At 43.2% G+C, this 17,783-nt stretch overlaps 1 protein-coding gene across 4 annotated transcripts in view; it reads right to left on the bottom strand.

The window, feature by feature from the left end:
- tjap1 (tight junction associated protein 1) overlaps positions 1 to 17,783 on the bottom strand; it is a 123,401-nt gene that overhangs the window by 29,216 nt on the left and 76,402 nt on the right. For all 4 annotated transcript variants that reach the window (XM_033020524.1, XM_033020522.1, XM_033020525.1 and 1 more), the window contains 2 exons: positions 10,949 to 11,110; positions 9,229 to 9,295 (listed from right to left, as the gene is read on the bottom strand). In XM_033020524.1, coding sequence (XP_032876415.1) covers positions 9,229 to 9,295; positions 10,949 to 11,110 — 229 coding nt within the window. The remainder of the gene's footprint in view (positions 1 to 9,228; positions 9,296 to 10,948; positions 11,111 to 17,783) is intronic.

The following is a 17,783-nucleotide window of genomic DNA, read 5'->3' as shown; positions in this document are numbered from 1 at the left end:
GACAGGATTGTGTCGAGACCCAGATCTGGGGAAGGGTATAAACAATTTCCGTAGCATTGCAGGTCCCGAAGAGCACAGTGGCCTCCATCATTCTTAAATGGAAGAACTTTGGAACCACCAGGACTCTTCATAGAGCTGGCCGCCCGGCCAAACTGAGCAATCGCGGGAGAAGGTCCTTGGTCAGGGAGGTCACCAAGAAACCGATGGTCACTCTGACAGAGCTCCAGAATTCCTCTGTGGAGATGAGAGAACCTTCCAGAAGGACAATTATATCTGCAGCACTCCACCAATCAGGACTTTATGGTAGAGTGGCCAGACGGAAGCCACTCGTCAGTAAAAGGCACATGACAGCCCGCTTGGAGTTTGCCAAAAGGCAACTAAACAAGATTCTCTGGTCTGATGAAACCTAGATTGAACTCTTTGGCCTGAATGCCAAGCGTCATGTCTGGACCGCTCACCACCTGGTCAATACCATACCTACGGTGAAGCATGGTGGTGGCAGCATCATGCTGTGGGGATGTTTATCAGCAGCAGGAACTGGGAGACTAGTTAGGATCGAGGGAAAGATGAACGGAGCAAATTAGACTGAGAGATCCTTGATGAAAACCTGCTCCAGAGCGTTCAGGACCTCAGACTGGGGTGGAGGTTCACCTTCCAACAGGCCAACGAGCCTAAGCACAATGCAGGAGTGGCTTTGTGACGAGTCTGTGAATGTCCTTGAGTGGCCCAGCCAGAGCCCGGACTTCAAACCAATCAAACATTTCTGGAGGGACCTGAAAATAGCTGTGCATCGACGCTCCCCATCCAACCTGACAGAGCTTGAGAGGATCTGCAGAGAAGAATGGGAGAAATTACCCAAATACAGATGTGCCAAGCTTGCAGCGTCATACCCAAGAAGACTTGAAGCTGTAATCGCTGCCAAAGGTGCCTCAACAAAGTACTGAGTAAAGGGTCTGAATACTTACGTAAATGTGATATTCCAGTTATTTATTTTTAATACTTTGCAAATATTTCGAAACACCTGTTTTCGCTTTTTTATTATGGGGTATTGTGATCATTTTTTTTAAATTCATTTTAGAATAAGGCTGTAAAGTAAAACAATGTGGAAAAAGTGAAGGGGTCTGAATACTTTCTGAATGCATTGTATATTCAGAAAACAAAATTACACTGCATTGAACAGACAATGTTAACTTGGATACCCTCACTCGGAATAAAAAGTGCAATATTGGAACTGAACATTATATTTGGTTTGAACAATTCTGGATTGGAAGACATAACAAAACTTGCCCACATTTGTAACCACGACTATGGCATATTCTGATCGGCAACCAGATAAGGAGAATTATGGCACATACAGGTATGAAGTATTCAACTTTGGGCATAATGACATTAAGAAATGGCACAATATATATGGGAGTTTGCAGGACACGGTCATACTATAATACAGCAAAGAAACAGGTCCTTCAGCATCATGCCTATCTGTACAAATCAACCTGCCTGGGACCCTGGGGAGTGTTGTAGTACAGGTGGATGTTGGAGTGTAGGTACGTAGTTTCTTGTAAGTGGCGTTGCAGGTAGATAGGGCGGTCAAGGCAGGTTTCGGAACATTGGCCTTCATCAGTTAGGGTTCCGAGTACAGAAATTGGGATATTATGTTACAGTTGTACAAGACATTGGTGAGGCCACATTTGGAGTGTTATGTTCAGTTTTGGTCACCCTGCTATAGGAAGGATGTTGTTAAGCTGCAAAGAAAGCAGGGAAGATATATGAGGATGTTGCCAGGGTTTGGGGGCCTGAGCTATAGGGAGAAGCTGGACAGGCTTTATTCCTTGGTGTGCAGAAGGCTGAGGGGTGATCTTCTAGAGATGTACAAGATCATGAGGTGAATAGATTGGGTAAAAGGCTCTGTGCATTCACTCTGAATAGGGAAATCAAGAACAAGAGGAGATGGGTTCAAGGTGAGAGGGGAAAGATTTAATCGGAACCTGAAGGGGAACTTTTTCACACAGAGGTTGGTGGGTTTATGGAACGAGCTGCCAGTGGAGATAATTGAGGCAGGTACTACAGCAACATTTAAAATACATTAGGACAAGTGCATGGAATGGAAAGGTGTAGAGGGATATGGACTAAATGTACACAGGTGGGACTAGTACAGATGGGGTATCTTGTTCGACATGGACGTTGGGCCAAAGGGCCTGTTTCTGTGTTGCATGACTATATCTGTCTATATTCATTTGTATCTGCCCAGATGCTTCTTTAATACCGTTACTGTAACTGACTCCACCACATCCTCTGGCAACTTATTCCAGACACAAACTATTCTATAGGAATAATGTCTCCCCTAGATTCTGTTCAAACCCCTTCTCACATAAATCTACGCCCTCTAGTATTAGCCATCCTTTCCACGGGAAAGTCATTGGCTGTCGAAATTTTCTACATATCAATCATGATATTTTCTACATATCAACCTCCTGTGTTCCAGAGAAAGCAGACCCAGCCTATCCAATCTTTCCTTGAACCCAAGACCTTCAATCCTGGCAACATCCGAGTGAATCTCTTGTGCACCCTTTGCTATCTTTAGCACATATTTCTTATCCATGGCGACCAGAATGGCATATAATACTCCAAGTGCAGCCCAACCAACATTTTCTGCAACTGTAATATGATGTCTCAATGCTTGAACTCAACGCTTTGGCCGATGAAGGCAAGCATGCTACTCTGTCTACCTATGTTGCCACATTTAGGGAACTATATACTTGTACCCATCGGGGTCTCGATTCACAGGGCCCTGCCATTTACTGTGTAAGTCCTGCCCTGCTTTAACTTCCCAAATTGCATCACTTTGCACTTGTCAGAGATGAATTACATCCAAATCAATAACATGCATGACAAACAGCACCAGGTCTAATCCCTGCAGCACACCACAAATGTTCATAGGCATCCAATCTGAAAAACAAACCTCCACTACCATCCTCTGCCTCCAACCATCAACGCATTTTGTATTCAATTGACAATTCGCCCCAAATACTGCCCGTTCTAACCTTTCGGAACAGCTTATCATGTGGAACCTTGTCCATATAGACCAGGGGTCGGCAACCTTGTTCTGCATAGGGGCCAGGACACATGTCTGTGAGTGGATGGCGGGCTACATCTATCACGTGTACACATGGATCCCACCCCGGATGGCAGGCATCAAATCACGTGTTCATAGAAGGCAGACAAAAATGCTGGAGAAACTCAGCGGGTGAGGCAGCCTCATGCAATCCTTGCATGTCTCACCTGTTGAGTTTCTCCAGCACTTTTGTCTACCTTTGATTTTTCCAACATCTGCAGTTCTTTCTTAAACCTGTTCACAGAAGGTGCGCGGCCGTGCCGTCGGCTTTGCGCAGGATGCGGTACAGCCAGAGCTCGCCGCTTGGCCGCAGGTCGGGGCGCCTGGCCGCCGCTCGGGGCGCTGCTGCTCATGGTGCCCGGTGGGTCAGATGATTACGGGGAAAAAAGTCCGCCTGCGGGCCGGATGATTTTGGGTTACAGGCTGCATTGGGCCCGGGGACCATAGGTTGCCGACCCCTGATGTAGACGATGTCCAGGTCCTGTCCTTGTCAATCCTCTTGGTCACCTCTTCAAAAAACTCAATCATGGCTCACAAATTTGATTTCCAATGCACAAAGCCATGCTGTCTATCCCTAATCAATCGTAGACAAAAATGCTGGAGAAACTCAGCGGGTGAGGCAGCATCTATGGAGCGAAGGAAATAGGCAACGTTTCAGGCTGAAACCCGAAACTTTGTCTGTTTCCTTCGCTCCTTAGATGCTGCCTTACCCTGCTGAGTTTCTCCAGCATTTTTGTCTACCTTCGATTTCTCACCCTGTATGCAAGCCTCTACTTTCCTGGCTTCTTCTTGCCGCCCTTCCTAAATAAAGATACGGTGAGGGACATTGGAAAATGGGATGCTTTTAAAAGTGTGATTGTGTGTTAGAGTGAAGGGCAAGGAAGATGGGAGTAAGCAACCCTGGATGACAATGCAAAAAGCAGACACGGGTCAGGTACAGGCAACAGGGATCAAGTGTATCCCCAGAGGAGTGCAAGGGATTCAGGAACATACTTAAGAAGGAAATCAGATGGGCAAAAAGGGATAATGAGCTAGCTCTGGCAGATAAGATGAAGGATGATCCAAAGAGATTTTATGAATTTATTGAAGAGAAACGGGCTACAGGAGAGAGACTAAAACCCCCAGAATCCAAAGTGGTCATCAAATTGCAGAGCTGCAGGAGATGAGCAAGATCCTAAATTAATATTTCTCCTATTTTTTCTACAGAGGAAAACATGAAGACAAGAGAATTTTGGAGAGTTAATAGCAATGGGTTGAGGACAGTCTGTACTGTAGTCGAGGCAGTAGATAAATCTCCCATGCCTTATCAGGTGTATCCAAGAACAATACGGGAAGCTGGAGAAGAAATTGCAGAAGCTCTGGCAGAGATATATGAATCGTTGTTAGACATAGGTGAGATGCCGGAAGACAGGAGTGTGGATAATGCTGTGCCTCCATTTAAGGAGGGTTGCAAAGAAAAACAAGACCAATCAACCAGGCAGCCAAACACAAATAGCATGAAAGTTAATGGAGAGGATTCTGAAGGATAAAATATACATGCATTTGGAAAGATAGGGCTTGATTAGGGATAGTCACCATTTGGTGCATCGTGTCCCATAAATTTGATTGAGTTATTGAAAGAAGTAACCAAGAAGGTTAATAAGGGCAAGGCTATAGACATATGAACTCCAGGAAGGCCTTTGAGAAGGTTTCTTTGGAAGTTTAGATTGCATGGGATCCATGGAGAGCTAGCTGACAGGATATAGAATTGGCTTTATGGTAGGAGGAGAGGGTGGTGGTGGGAGATTGTTTTTCAGACTGGCGGCCTGTGATCAGTGGTGTGCCTCAGGGATTGGTGCTGACCCCGTTGCTGTTTATCACATTTATTAACGATTTGGATGAGAATATTAGTAAAACAATTGGTATTACAGACAGTGAAGATAATTATCAAGAATTACAGTTGAATCTTGATAAACTGGGCAAAAGAGCATAGGAATGGAAAATGGAATGTGATTCAGATAAGTGTGAGGTGTTGCATTTTGGGAGTCAAACTAGGCCATTGCAAGGCCATTGGGTATTTTGTACAGCAGTGCTTCTTAAACTAGTGAATGGTTCACCCAAGGGCGAATGAAAATTATTTTGGGATGAATGAAACTAGAGGGGTGAATGACTTAATTTATTCAAATATTTATATATTTTTTTCTATTGCAGTCAGGCTTTAAGCAGGTGTGAAATGTTGGTTGGGGAGGGGGTACCAGGGTTAAGTTTCTGTTTATCGAACCTGCAGTAGAACTTGTTCAGCTCATGTAGACTGGAATTTGTTGATTTTTTTAATTTTGCTTGCAAATTAAGACACTATGTCTTTGTTGAAGTACCTAAAGAAACCAGCTCTAGAAGAAGAGTGTGCAGAAGGAAGTGGTTCATTTCTGAAAGGAAGTGAAACGAACAAGACTCAAGAGGAGGTATGTTCAGGAGACAAGTCACTTGTGAAGGATGACAAGGAAACTGAGGATAACGAACTTAAAAATGTAGTTACGTATGTTACAGATGATGATTCTGTTGTGATGATGTTTTGAGCATGCATGTGACATATACATGTCAGTAGTACACATGCATAACTTTTAAAATATACCTGGATTTGTAAGAGCCAGCTTCTGGAGAGAAGTATAGCAAGTATGGCAAGTTGATATTTGGTGGTATTGTGAGCTTTTGGCGGGGAGAGTTATTGAAAGTTATATTAGTTGGATACTAATATATTAAATCACATACTCCATGGTTTTTTGAGCTAGTTTTCCAAGTAAAAAACTGCAATAATCAAAGCCAGAAAGGGTAGGATGGCCCAGTGTTTACATTGGAATGTTTTTTTAAATAATTCTAACAGAATGATTTTCCAACTCCAGTGGTAATTAAACTTTTTTTTCACTCCTAGTTTCCTTTAAATATTTTTAGGATGTTAAAAAAGTTCAATAAAATAAATTAACTAACTTCTTAAGTGTTTATTTTATTCAACTTTTGAGTCTTTATCACAAAATTTAATTCACCCTCGACTAAATTATGTTTTTTGCTCATGTGACAAAATAAATTATATATAAAGTTATACACAAGGAGGAATAAGACGAAAATTACCAAAAAACATAAGAAAATTTAGTCGAGGGTGTATTAAATTTTGTGATAAAGACTCAAGGGTGAATGACAATGAAATAGTTTAAGAAGCACTGTTGTGGAGTTATCTAGGAATGTAAGTACAGATTTCCCTGAAAGTGGCGTCACAGGTGATGAAGGAAGCCTTTGGCACGCTAGCCTTCATCAGTTGAGGAATTGAGTATAGAAGTTGGGGAGTTATGTCGCAGTTGTACAAGTTGGCAAGGCTGCACCTGGATTAGTGTGATCAATTTTGGTCACGCTGCTGGAAGGACTGCAGAGATTTACAAGGATGTTGCCTGGCATTGTAGTCTGAGCTACAGAAAGACGTTGGGCAGACCCAACCCCAATCAACAGTGAAACTATGTTTCCTCTCTTACTTCGATCTCTCATCAGTCCACCAGAAAATTGGTTTTTCTGTCCTACCTATCCCTGAACCATGTTTCCACAATAGTTATATCACAATCCCATGAGCCAATTCATGCTCACAGTTCATCTGCCTTATCTGAGAGGCTTCCAGCATTAAAGCAAATGCAGTTTAGCCTATTAGACTTTCCATGCTCCTTGTCCTATCTACTGCACTTGCTTGCATGAACTTCCCAATTTGCTTCATCTTTCTCTTGTAATACACGGCTACCTCGGCTCCCACTCCCCTGCCAGACAAACCCTCCTGAGTAACACGAACAAACCACCCCATCAGAATTTTAGTTGTACAGGTCACCGCTGCCCCAGAAGAGATGGCAATGGTCCAACTAGCTTAAGTCCTCGAGCTTGCATCAGCTCTTCAATCACACATTAATTATCCTATTACCTTTCTCACTAGCATGTTGCACAAGGAGTAATCCTGAGATTACAACCTTTAAAGTCCTTCTGCCTATTACAACCTTCTACTTATATTTACCTTGCAGAAACTTATCCCTCTTCCTGACTTGTTGTTAGTACCAATGTAGACCACAACCTCAGGCTATTTACCATCTCCTTTCAGAATGTCCTCTGCCCACTCAAGAGACAGCCTCAATCCTGGCACTAGTGTGACAACATGGGTAAGCATGCAGGTACGGCAGGCAGTGAAGAAAGCTAATGGCATGTTGGCCTTCATAATGAGAGGAGGTGAGTATAGGAGCAAAGATGTCCTTCTGCAGTTGTACAGGGCCCTAGTGAGACCACATCTGGAGTATTGGTCTCTGCACACCTGCAGTACACCTGGAGTACTGCAGTTTTGGTCTCCAAATATGAGGAAGGACAATTTGCTATTGAGGGAATGCAGCGTAGGTTCACGAGGTTAATTCCCGGGATGGCGGGACAGTCATATGTTGATAGAACGGAGAGACTGGGCTTGTATACACTGGAATTTAGAAGGAGGAGAGGATATCTTATGGAAACATATAAGATTATTAAGGGATTGGACCCGCTAGAGGCAGGAAACATGTTCCAGATGTTGGGGGAGTCCAGAACCAGGGACTATCGTTTGAGAATAAGGGGTAGGCCATTTAGAACGGAGGCGAGGAAAAATTTCTTCACCCAGAGAGTTGTGAATCTTTGGAATTCTCTGCCTCAGAAGGGACTGGAGGCCAATTCTCTGGATGCTCTCAAGAGTTAGATAGAGCTCTTTAAGAAAGCAGAGTCAAGGGATATGGGGAGAAGGCAGGAACAAGGTTCTGATTGTGGATGATCAGCCATGATCACAGTGAATGGCGGTGCTGGCTCGAAGGGCTGAATTGCATACTCCTGCACCTATTGTCTATTGTCATTCAGGAGCTTGGTTTAGGGCCACAGTAATGCCTGTGTCCAAAACAAATCAAATCCCCTTATTACAAACACTCAATGGACACTGAGCTTTCCTGCTGTACATAAGAGCCAGATGCGGTATCAGTGATCTAAAGGCTACTTTCCTGAGGGGCCATCCCCTCTACCACAAAACAGTATACTTGTTAGAGAGGATAAAAACACAGGAGTTTCTGTACTACAAGCATGCCCCTCCTGCAAGTCACCCATCTATCTGGCTGAATCTGCAGTGTAACCACCACTCCAATGGTCATCTCTCCAAAACCATCTGCCTTGGGAACCTGAGGGTATACATTCACAGAAACACAAGAAAATTGGGTTTACATTCACAGGAACTTGGGGCAAACATACAAATCTTTCAAATTAGCAGAACAAGTTGAAAAGGCCGGTATGAAAGCATATGGAATGCTTGGTTTTGTAGACAGAAGAAGTCAATTAAAAATCAGTTAATGTGTTAAGCCTTTACAACTATTGTTTTAGATAGATATTGGCCAGGAGCAAGCAAATGGGTCGAGCTTAGATGGGGCATCTTGCTCTGCATGGATAAGTTAGGCCAATCAATGGTCTATCAATGGTTTCCATGCTGTGAGACTCTGACCCAATGATAAAAGGATGGCGAGATACGAGTCTGACCTACTTAGTCTCCAATTTTGCGGATTCTAAGCTGGCTGTGAGGCCAAGGAGAGATCTGCACATTCTGCAGTAGTGGCAGGCAGTGCTTGATGCAATGGGATGTTGGTTAGGTGGATTGTTTGGAATGTTATTGTGTTCTTCTTTCCACGGAAGAATGTTATTTTTCAATTTTCAGCAGGCAAGTGCCAGAGTTTTGTACGAATCTATGAAGATCTATCCAAGGAGGCTTTCAGGATATCCTGAAACATTTACTCTACATTTCTGGAAATTGCCCGCCATGAAAGAGATTGGGATAGAGTACTTGCATTGTATGACTGGCATTTTGTATCTGGACATTTTGGCCTGGAAAATATCAATCAATACAAACAATTAAAATAAGCTGAAGCTGACTGAATAAAGTGAACTGTAACATGTCAATTAATATGAAGACAATAATTCAGGATGGTATCTGATGAATTAACAATACTGAAGGATAAGCCTGCCTTCTTCTCACGTAGAGTCACTGTTATGTAATTTCACAATGAGCACTGTGAAATTCAAACAATTCCCTATCAAAATGCGCTGACATGATCACTCACCAGGGCATGCAGTTTGTCCTCCAGATCCTGATTGGCTCGTTGGGATGCAGTGTAACTATTCTGTAATCTACAAGGGCAGAAGAAACACAATCCATTTGAACATTTACAGTGCCCTCCACTAAGACCCATCATTTATTTATTTGCCTCTGTACTCCACAATTTGAGATTTGTAATAGAAAATATATAATATGTGGTTAAAGTGCACATTGTCAGATTTTATTAAAGGGTATTTTTATACATTTTGGTTTCACCATGTAGAAATTGCAGCTGTGTTTATACATAGTCCCACCATTTCAGGGCACCATAATGTTTGGGACACAGGTGTCTGTAATTGCTCAGGTGTGTTTAAATGCTTCCTTAATGCAGGTATAAGAGAGCTCATGTTTGTGGCACATGAAGCCATGTGTCCCAAACATTATGGTGCCCTGAAATGGGGGGACCCTCTCATCAGGAAATCTTTGCTCCATAGCCTCCAACTTCATAGTACTCCAACCCCACACTGTCTGCTTGCACCTCCTACCCAATATCCACAAACAGGACTGTTGGTAGACCCATTGTTTCAGCCTGCTCTTGCCCTACCTAACTTATTTCTTACTACCTTGACATAATCCTGCCCCTTCCCATTGCTCTCCAGAGATGCTGTCCGACTGAGTTACTCCAGCATTTTATGCTTTTATTTAACCAGAGAATGTGGTTGAGGCAAGTACAATAATAACAATTAAATGACGTTTGGACAGGTAGACGGATAGGAAAGGTTTGACAGGTGTGTGACAAATCTAGGCAAATGGGATGAGATTAGATTGGTATCTTGGTTGGCATTGCTGAGGGATTGAAATACTTATTTCATGCTGTATTACTGTTTACAAGAGAAAAGGCAGAAAATGCTGGAGTAAATCAGCGGGTCAGGCAGCATTCTCTGGAAGAACATGGATAGACAACATTTTGGGCCAGACTTTTCTTCATATTGGAAGAGCAAAAAAAGGCACTGTATTTTACTGTTACTCCACAAGGTCCTTGACTATTTGCTCAATCTCTTTAGATACTGCAGCTCTAGTTCATGCAGTGGGGACCTTAGAGAAGCAAAGTGGAGAAATGACAACTGTCTCACCCCAGGTTATAGAGGTTTAGTTGCTTCCCTAGTCCAAGATAGTCTCCAAAGTAAACACACATATTACACATTGGCATAAGGTGTTGAGCAGCCCTTGAAGAAAACGGGCTGTTAGGAGAATCTTATTGCCTGTGAGTAACATACAAATTCCAGAGAAAGTAAACTGACCAAACCTCAGCTGCCAATTAAAATTTACATACAATTATGTTTTATGCACAGGTTCCGAGTTAAATTATTTTTCTGTGCTAGTGCATAGCACACATGAAAGTGTCAAGTTGATTTTTGCAGACTGTGTAACATCAACACTTCTGCAGTTCACCAATTTAAAAAACATCAAAACTCAATGATTATGCAATCTGCAATGGCACACTATGCAAATGAAAACTTAGACCATTCTGTTCAATAGCTGTTATGTTTGCCTTGGGTCTCCAAAATTCATGAACATTATTTAAGTCTAAAATTTAGAAACACAATGTGATTTTATCAGAATTTTCAATACAAGACTGAAAAGCTTGAAAGTGCTATGAAAAATGTCAGCCTCTCGACATGCAAAAGCTAAAACTTTAAAAGTTAATCTACACATCAGAAAATGCCACCATTTCAGTCACTGACCTGCGGAATTTGTCCTTCAGTTTGTCCACTTCGTCCCGAGCATGGTTCAGCTCTGCCTCAAGGTAATGTCGGCTGGAGTCAAAGTCAGCCTCCATTATCTCCAACCTTTTTGTGCTATGGGTCAGCTTTCGGAGTAGCTCTTCATTCTGTTGCCGCAACTGTCTGTTAAAAAATATACAATTCAAAGGTCTGTTTGAAAATAAGAGCATGGTATCTAAGAGGAATAGCATTTACCAGGACCAAATAACAACATTCAATTTGGAAAACAGAAGGTCAGCAGTTTGGAGAGAATAACGCCAGGGTCAACAGGATGATGACAACTGGTTTAAAGCCAAGTAGCCTTTGAAGGAAATTTGAATATTTTAGACAATGAAATGGCAAGATTGTAAGAGATAGAGAGATGAGTTGCAGGACATATACCATCAAGCCACAATCTTGATACAAGCCCAAATCTCTAAAGAGTCACAAAATGCTCTCATTCTTTTTCAACATGGTCAAACATTGATCTGCAAATGCTGCAATGATTATTCATCATGATTAGAGCCAGGATGTTTAGGCACTAAAAAACTCTGAAATAGGCAGACAAAAAGGCATAATGCAATTACAAAAAAGGCACAAAAAGGCATTTATTTACAAAAAACAGGCAATAAAGAGGCATGGATTTCCACCACCAAAATATGGTTAAAAATGATCATGGTATACTACATTAAATGACCAAAGATGCCTGGTTGCACATAATTATTAGGATTTTTTTCAAATTATCTGGTGTTAAACTATGCCGTCTGTCAGGCACAATATACTTCAGTTGTGAAAATCCTCTTTCTACCTCAGCTGAGGTCACTGGTGCATACCCAAAACAAGCTACAGACTCTATATTCATGTCGATATCTTGCGCATTACAACTATCTTTGAGAACTTTAGCTATGTTTTGTATTTCTTCAAGATCTTTGTTAGCTAAAATCACTCTCTCACATTTTCCTTGTATGTCTTTACTTAATCGCCAGGAATTTTACGAATATCGTCAGTGACTTTGTTGAAAACCTGCAAGTTATTCACTAATGTTTCTCAAGGGAAGTGATAGCTTGTGTGAAGTTTGCAAAATTGGAAGCAATAACCACAAGATCGCGGTGGAGGGACTTTTTCTGCATGATTTCACCGACGATCCTGACTGCAACAGATTCTTCTTATTCAAAACAGTTGACGATTTATTTTATCTTTTCAAAATTTGCAGCATAGTAGAGTACTGCAGAGAGCCATGTACCCCACCTAGTCAAAACGGGCTGAGGAGGTAGCGGAATCTCGGGTGCCATTTACTTGAACAATTGCACATGTGACGGTTCTTTGAGGAAGATTTTATTGACATTGGAAACTAGGCGATCAACATTTGGAAACAAGCTGCGTATGTGCTTGGCAATTCTATGAAGTCCTTGAGCTAAGCATGTCAAATGCAACATTTTGGGGAATAAAACTTCAAGAGCACGAGCAGCTTTTTTCATGTATGGAGCTGCATCAGTCACAAACAGAAGAACATGCTTGTGTTTTATACCTTCTGGCCAAAGTACAGCAAGTAAAGATGTAAACAACTTCTCCAATACTTCCGACATCAACAAATACTCCTTTGATGATTGACCTGCCTCCAGTGTACCGATGACCACATTGGCAACATATCTCCCCACAGCATCGGTTGTCTCGTCTATTGAGATCCATATTTTGTTGCATGCAACTTCATCTCTAATTTTCTGCACAACAACGTTGAAGTTGCTGTCAACATAATTTTTCCGTAATGATAACTCGCTTGGTATATGCTTCCTCTGTGTATTTTTCTAAAAATCCTCTGATAGATTTGTTTTTCAATTTCCACAGTGGAATTCCAGCATCAATGAATGCCTTGCACAGATCACTCGAAAACTCAAGATTTGCAACTAGAGCCAGCAGTAAATGTAGTGAGGAGACAAGCTTGGGTATTTTGCCTGGGTAGTCCACACCCCAGCAGTATCAACATTGACTCCTCTAATTTTAGATAGCCCTTGTCTTCTCCCTCCTCCCCCTTCCCAGCTCTCCTTCTAATCCTACTGTCTCCACCTTTTCCTTTCTTTTTCCCGCCCCCCCCCGTCAGTCTGAAGAAGGGTCTCGACCCGAAACGTCGCCTATTCCTTCTCTCCATAGATGCTGCCTCACCCGCTGAGTTTGTCCAGCATTTTTTGTCTACCTTCGATTTTTCCAGCATCTGCAGTTCTTTCTTAAATAAATCTTGCAGAAGACTGAACCAGCGGGCAGCGACACGAACTAATGAATGACTGACTGTGACGCCCCTGTTTCGTCCCGGTGGTGGAAATTTTCTTGTAAGTTAAACTATGTTAACACGTTAATAATAACATTAATATTAACGTGTTAACATAGGAAACGTCATTGTAATCATGGTACAACTAGAGAAAATAGCACAACCTTTTAGCAAAATGGCAAAAAAAAGGCTGATTTAGGCACTCGATCGTGAAAAACCTATTATCTTGGTGAAATCATCAAAAAACGCATGAAAAGGCACATGGCATTCATGGAAAAATCCTGGCTCTAATCATGATATACCCATGTACCATTCTAATTACTTCCAAATTTCATGCCAATTAACCCATGCAACAGAGCTAAAACAAAATGTCAGATTTATTTACAAAGTTAAAAAAAAGTTATTTACAAAGTAAATAAATAGACGTATTCTAAAGTCTCATTTGAACTTTTTAAAGTGGGAACTAAATACTACAGCAAGGCCTTTAAATATACTTCACCAAGGCCATTGACATGGTTAGTTTATCTTGAAGGTCAGATCACATGGGATCTAAGGTGATCTAGTTAAGTAAGCACATAATTGGCTTGATGGTAGGAAGCAGAGGATGACTGTGGAAAGTTGTTCTTTGGACTGGAGGCCCGTGGGTAGTTGTATGCCTCAGGGGTTGGGTGCTGGCCCATTGCTATTTTCAACCTTCATTGTCTATTAATCATGCCTTGCACATTTTCACCCAAATCATTTACATAAACCACAAACAGCAATGAGCACAGCACCAATCTCCGAGGCACATCACTAGTCACAGGTCTCCAGTCTGGAAAAATAGCCTTTCACCATCACATATTGCTTCCTTCTATAGAATAGCCAATTCTATACCCAGGCAATGAGCTCTCCCTGCACGCCATGCAATCTAACCCTCCAGAGCAACCTACCCTGTGGAACATTATCGAAGGCCTTGCTGAAGTCAATATGGACATCGTTTACAGCCTTGACCTCCTCAACCTTGTAGGTTGCTACTTCAAAATTCAATTCAATGGACTATGAGTCAAGGCATTGTTATCCATAACAAATAATCCTTATTGTTATGGATCTGCGTTGACATATTAACGAGGTTGTTTCGTTGAAAACACCAGTGAACCATGGATTTCTTACAATTAAGGGCCTGTCCCACTTACGCGACTTTTCAGCAAACTGTCTGCGACCTTCAAGCTCGGGGGCACTCGCCTGAAAAACCGCGAGCTGGATCGACCGTCAGCGCGGAACACACACACACACACACACACCACAAAGGCGGGGGCCAGGGAAAGCGAGGGAGCGCTGTCTGAAATTCACACGGTGCAAAGCAAAGGTGATACCCGCGATGAACAGGAACGTTAAAGACGGCTGGCACAGTGTACGGTAAGTCCAATAAAAGAGCGGAGAGGGGAGAGGGTGGGGCGGGGAGAAGAAGGTGGGGGGAGAAGGGGAGGGGGAGAAGGGGAGGGGGAGAAGGGGAGGGGGGAGAAGGGGTGGAGGAGAAGGGGGGGAGAAGGAGTGGAGACACTTTTAAGAAGCCAGACAACTTTTAATAAGCCATGGATACTCAGCTGTGAAGCTTAGCGGGCATTTAACATTACCGGTCGGTTCCTTGGTTCTGAAAACTCGTGCTTACGGTTTTATTCCCCCAATGAGCCAATTAAAATGCCTAGTCAGCAAAGGAGATTACCTACGGCTACCTCTACTACCTAGAACGACATGGCGACCCCACTACCACTGCACTACAAGTATACAAAAGTATCGATTTTCTCCATGCCGACCAATTTTTACTCGCAGAAAATGTTTCAGCTTGTTAAACATTTTTCACTGACCAATATGTGGGAACTCCTCTCGACCATGAAGGAGACTTGCCAGTGACCACCTACGTCCATGTGTCGACCATGCTGCGAGCTTGTGGCGAGCGCAAACTCTCCTAAACTCGCAAATAAGGTCGCCATAGTGGGACAGGCCCATCAAATCAATATTCACCTTGAGGATCCCTTTTATTCCTGGTTAGTAAATAGAGGTTAAATACCCCTGTTATCATGGTGGGATTTTACTTCATTTCCCCATCATTTATCCAGGTACTTGAAAGAAAGCTTGCGGGGAATATAAAAGCTTCTTTAGATATGTGAAGGGGAAAAGGTTAGTGAAGACAAATGTAGGTCTCTTACAGTCAGAAACAGGTGAATTTATAATGGGAAACAAGGAAATGGCAGAACAGTTAAACAAATACTTTGGTTGTCTTCACTGAGGAAGACTAAACAATCTCCCAGAAATACTAGGGGACCGAGAATCCAGTGGGAGGGAGGAACTGAAGGGAATCCACATTAGTCAGGAAATGGTGTTCAGTAAACTGTTGGGACTGAAGGAAGATAAATCCCCAGGGCCTGGTGGTCTGCCTCAGAGTACTCAAGGAGGTGGCCATAGAAATCGTGGATGCATTGGTGATCATTTTCCAATGTTCCATAGACTCCAGATCAGTTCCTGGGGACTGGAGGGCAACTCCACTACTTAAGAAAGGAGGGAGAGAGAAATGTAACCCCACTACTTAAGAAATGAGGGAGATAGAAAACGGGGAATTATAGACCTGTTAGCCTTACATCGATAGTGGGAAAGTTGCTTGAGTCCGTTGTTAAAGATGTCATAGCAGCGCATTTGGAAAGCAGTAACAGGATCGGTCAAAGTCAGCATGCATTTATGAAGGGGAAATTATCCTTGACTAATCTTCTGGAATTTTTGAGGATGTAACAAATGGATAAGGGAGAGCCAGTGGATGTGGTGTATCTGGACTTTCAAAAAGCCTTTGACAAGGTCCAACACAAGAGATTAGTGTGCAAAATTAGACAACATGGTACTGGGGCTAGGGTATTGACATGGATAGAGAACTGGTTGGCAGACAGGAAGCAAAGAGTAGGTAGGAAGTAACGGGTCCTTTTCAGAGGCTCAATGTTGGGACCCCAGTTATTTTATTTTTTTAAATTAACGATTTGGACGAGGGAATTAAATGTAACATCTCCAAGTTTGTGGATGACACAAAGCTGGGTGGCAGTTTAAGCTGCGAGGAGGATGCTATGAGGTTGCAGGGTGACTTGGATAGGTTGGTGGGTAGGCAAATGCATGGCAGATGCGGTATAATGTGGATAAATGTGAGGTGGCAAGAACAAGGCAGCAGATTATTATCTGAATGGTGTGCTTAAGGAAGAACTGCAGATGCTGGAAAAATCGAAGGTAGGCAAAAATGCTGGAGAAACTCAGCGGGTGAGGCAGCATTTATGGAGAGAAGGAATAGGCGACATTTCGGGTCGAGACCCTTCTTCAGGCTGATGTCGGGGGGGGGGGAATAAAGGAAGAGGCGGAGACATTAGGCTTGTGGGAGAGCTGGGAAGGGAGAGGGGAAGGAGGGAGAAAGCAAGGACTGTCTGAAATTAGAGGTCAATGTTCATACCGCTGGGGTGTAAACTACCCAAGCGAAATATGAGGTGCTGTTCCTCCAATTTGTGCTGGGCCTCACTCTGGCAATCGAGGAGGCACAGGACAGAAAGATCAGATTCAGAATGGGAAGCGGAGTTGGATGTCCAGTCACTCTGCACCTCCATCCCCCACCAGGAGGGTCTTAAAGCCCTCCGTTTCTTCCTCGACCGCAGAACCAACCAATCCCCATCTAATAAAACTCTCCTCCGCCCAGCGGAGTTGGTTCTTACCCACAACCTTTCCTTTGACTCCTCCCATTTCTTCCAATTCCAAGGCGTAGCTATGGGCACGCGCATGGGGCCCAAGCTATGCCTGCCGCTTTGTAGGGTACGTTGAACAATCCCTGTTCGAGGCATACCGTGACCCTATCCACGAACTCTACCTCCGCTATATTGACGACTGCATTGGCGCTATCTCCTACACCCATGCAGAACTCACTGACTTCATCCATTTCACCACTAACTTCCATCTGGCACTCAAATTCACCTGGACCATATCCGACATCTCCCTACCGTTTCTAAATCTCACTATCTCCATCGCAGGTAACAGACTACTGACCGACATTTACTACAAACCCACTGCCTCCCATAGATATCTGGACTATACTTCTTCCCACCCTGCTTCCTGTAAGGACTTCATCCCCTATTCCCAATTCCTCCTTCTACGCTGCACTTGCACCCAGGATGAGGTGTTCCAAACCAGGGCATCGGAGATGTCCTCATTCTTCAGGGAACGGGGGTCTCCTCTTTTATTATAGATGAGGCTCTCACCAGAGTTTCCCCTATATCCCGCAGCTCCGCTCTTACTCCCCATCCCCCCACTCGTAACAAGGACAGAGTCCCCCTTCTCTCCATTATCTGAATGGTGTCAGATAAGAAAAAGGGGAGGTGCAACAAGCCCTGGGTGTCCTTGTACATCAGTCACTGAAAGTAAGCATGCAGGTACGGCGGGGAGTGAAGAAAGCAAATGGCAAGTTGGCCTTTATAGCGAGCGGATTTGCGTATAGGAACAAGGAGATCCTACTGCAGTTGTACAGGACCCTGGTAAGACCACACCTGGAGTATTGTC

This window comes from Amblyraja radiata, chromosome 5 (assembly GCF_010909765.2).
Source record: "Amblyraja radiata isolate CabotCenter1 chromosome 5, sAmbRad1.1.pri, whole genome shotgun sequence".
Lineage (NCBI taxonomy): Eukaryota > Metazoa > Chordata > Chondrichthyes > Rajiformes > Rajidae > Amblyraja > Amblyraja radiata.
Note: the sequence above shows the minus strand (reverse complement) of the source record. Positions and strands in the feature narration are given on the sequence as shown.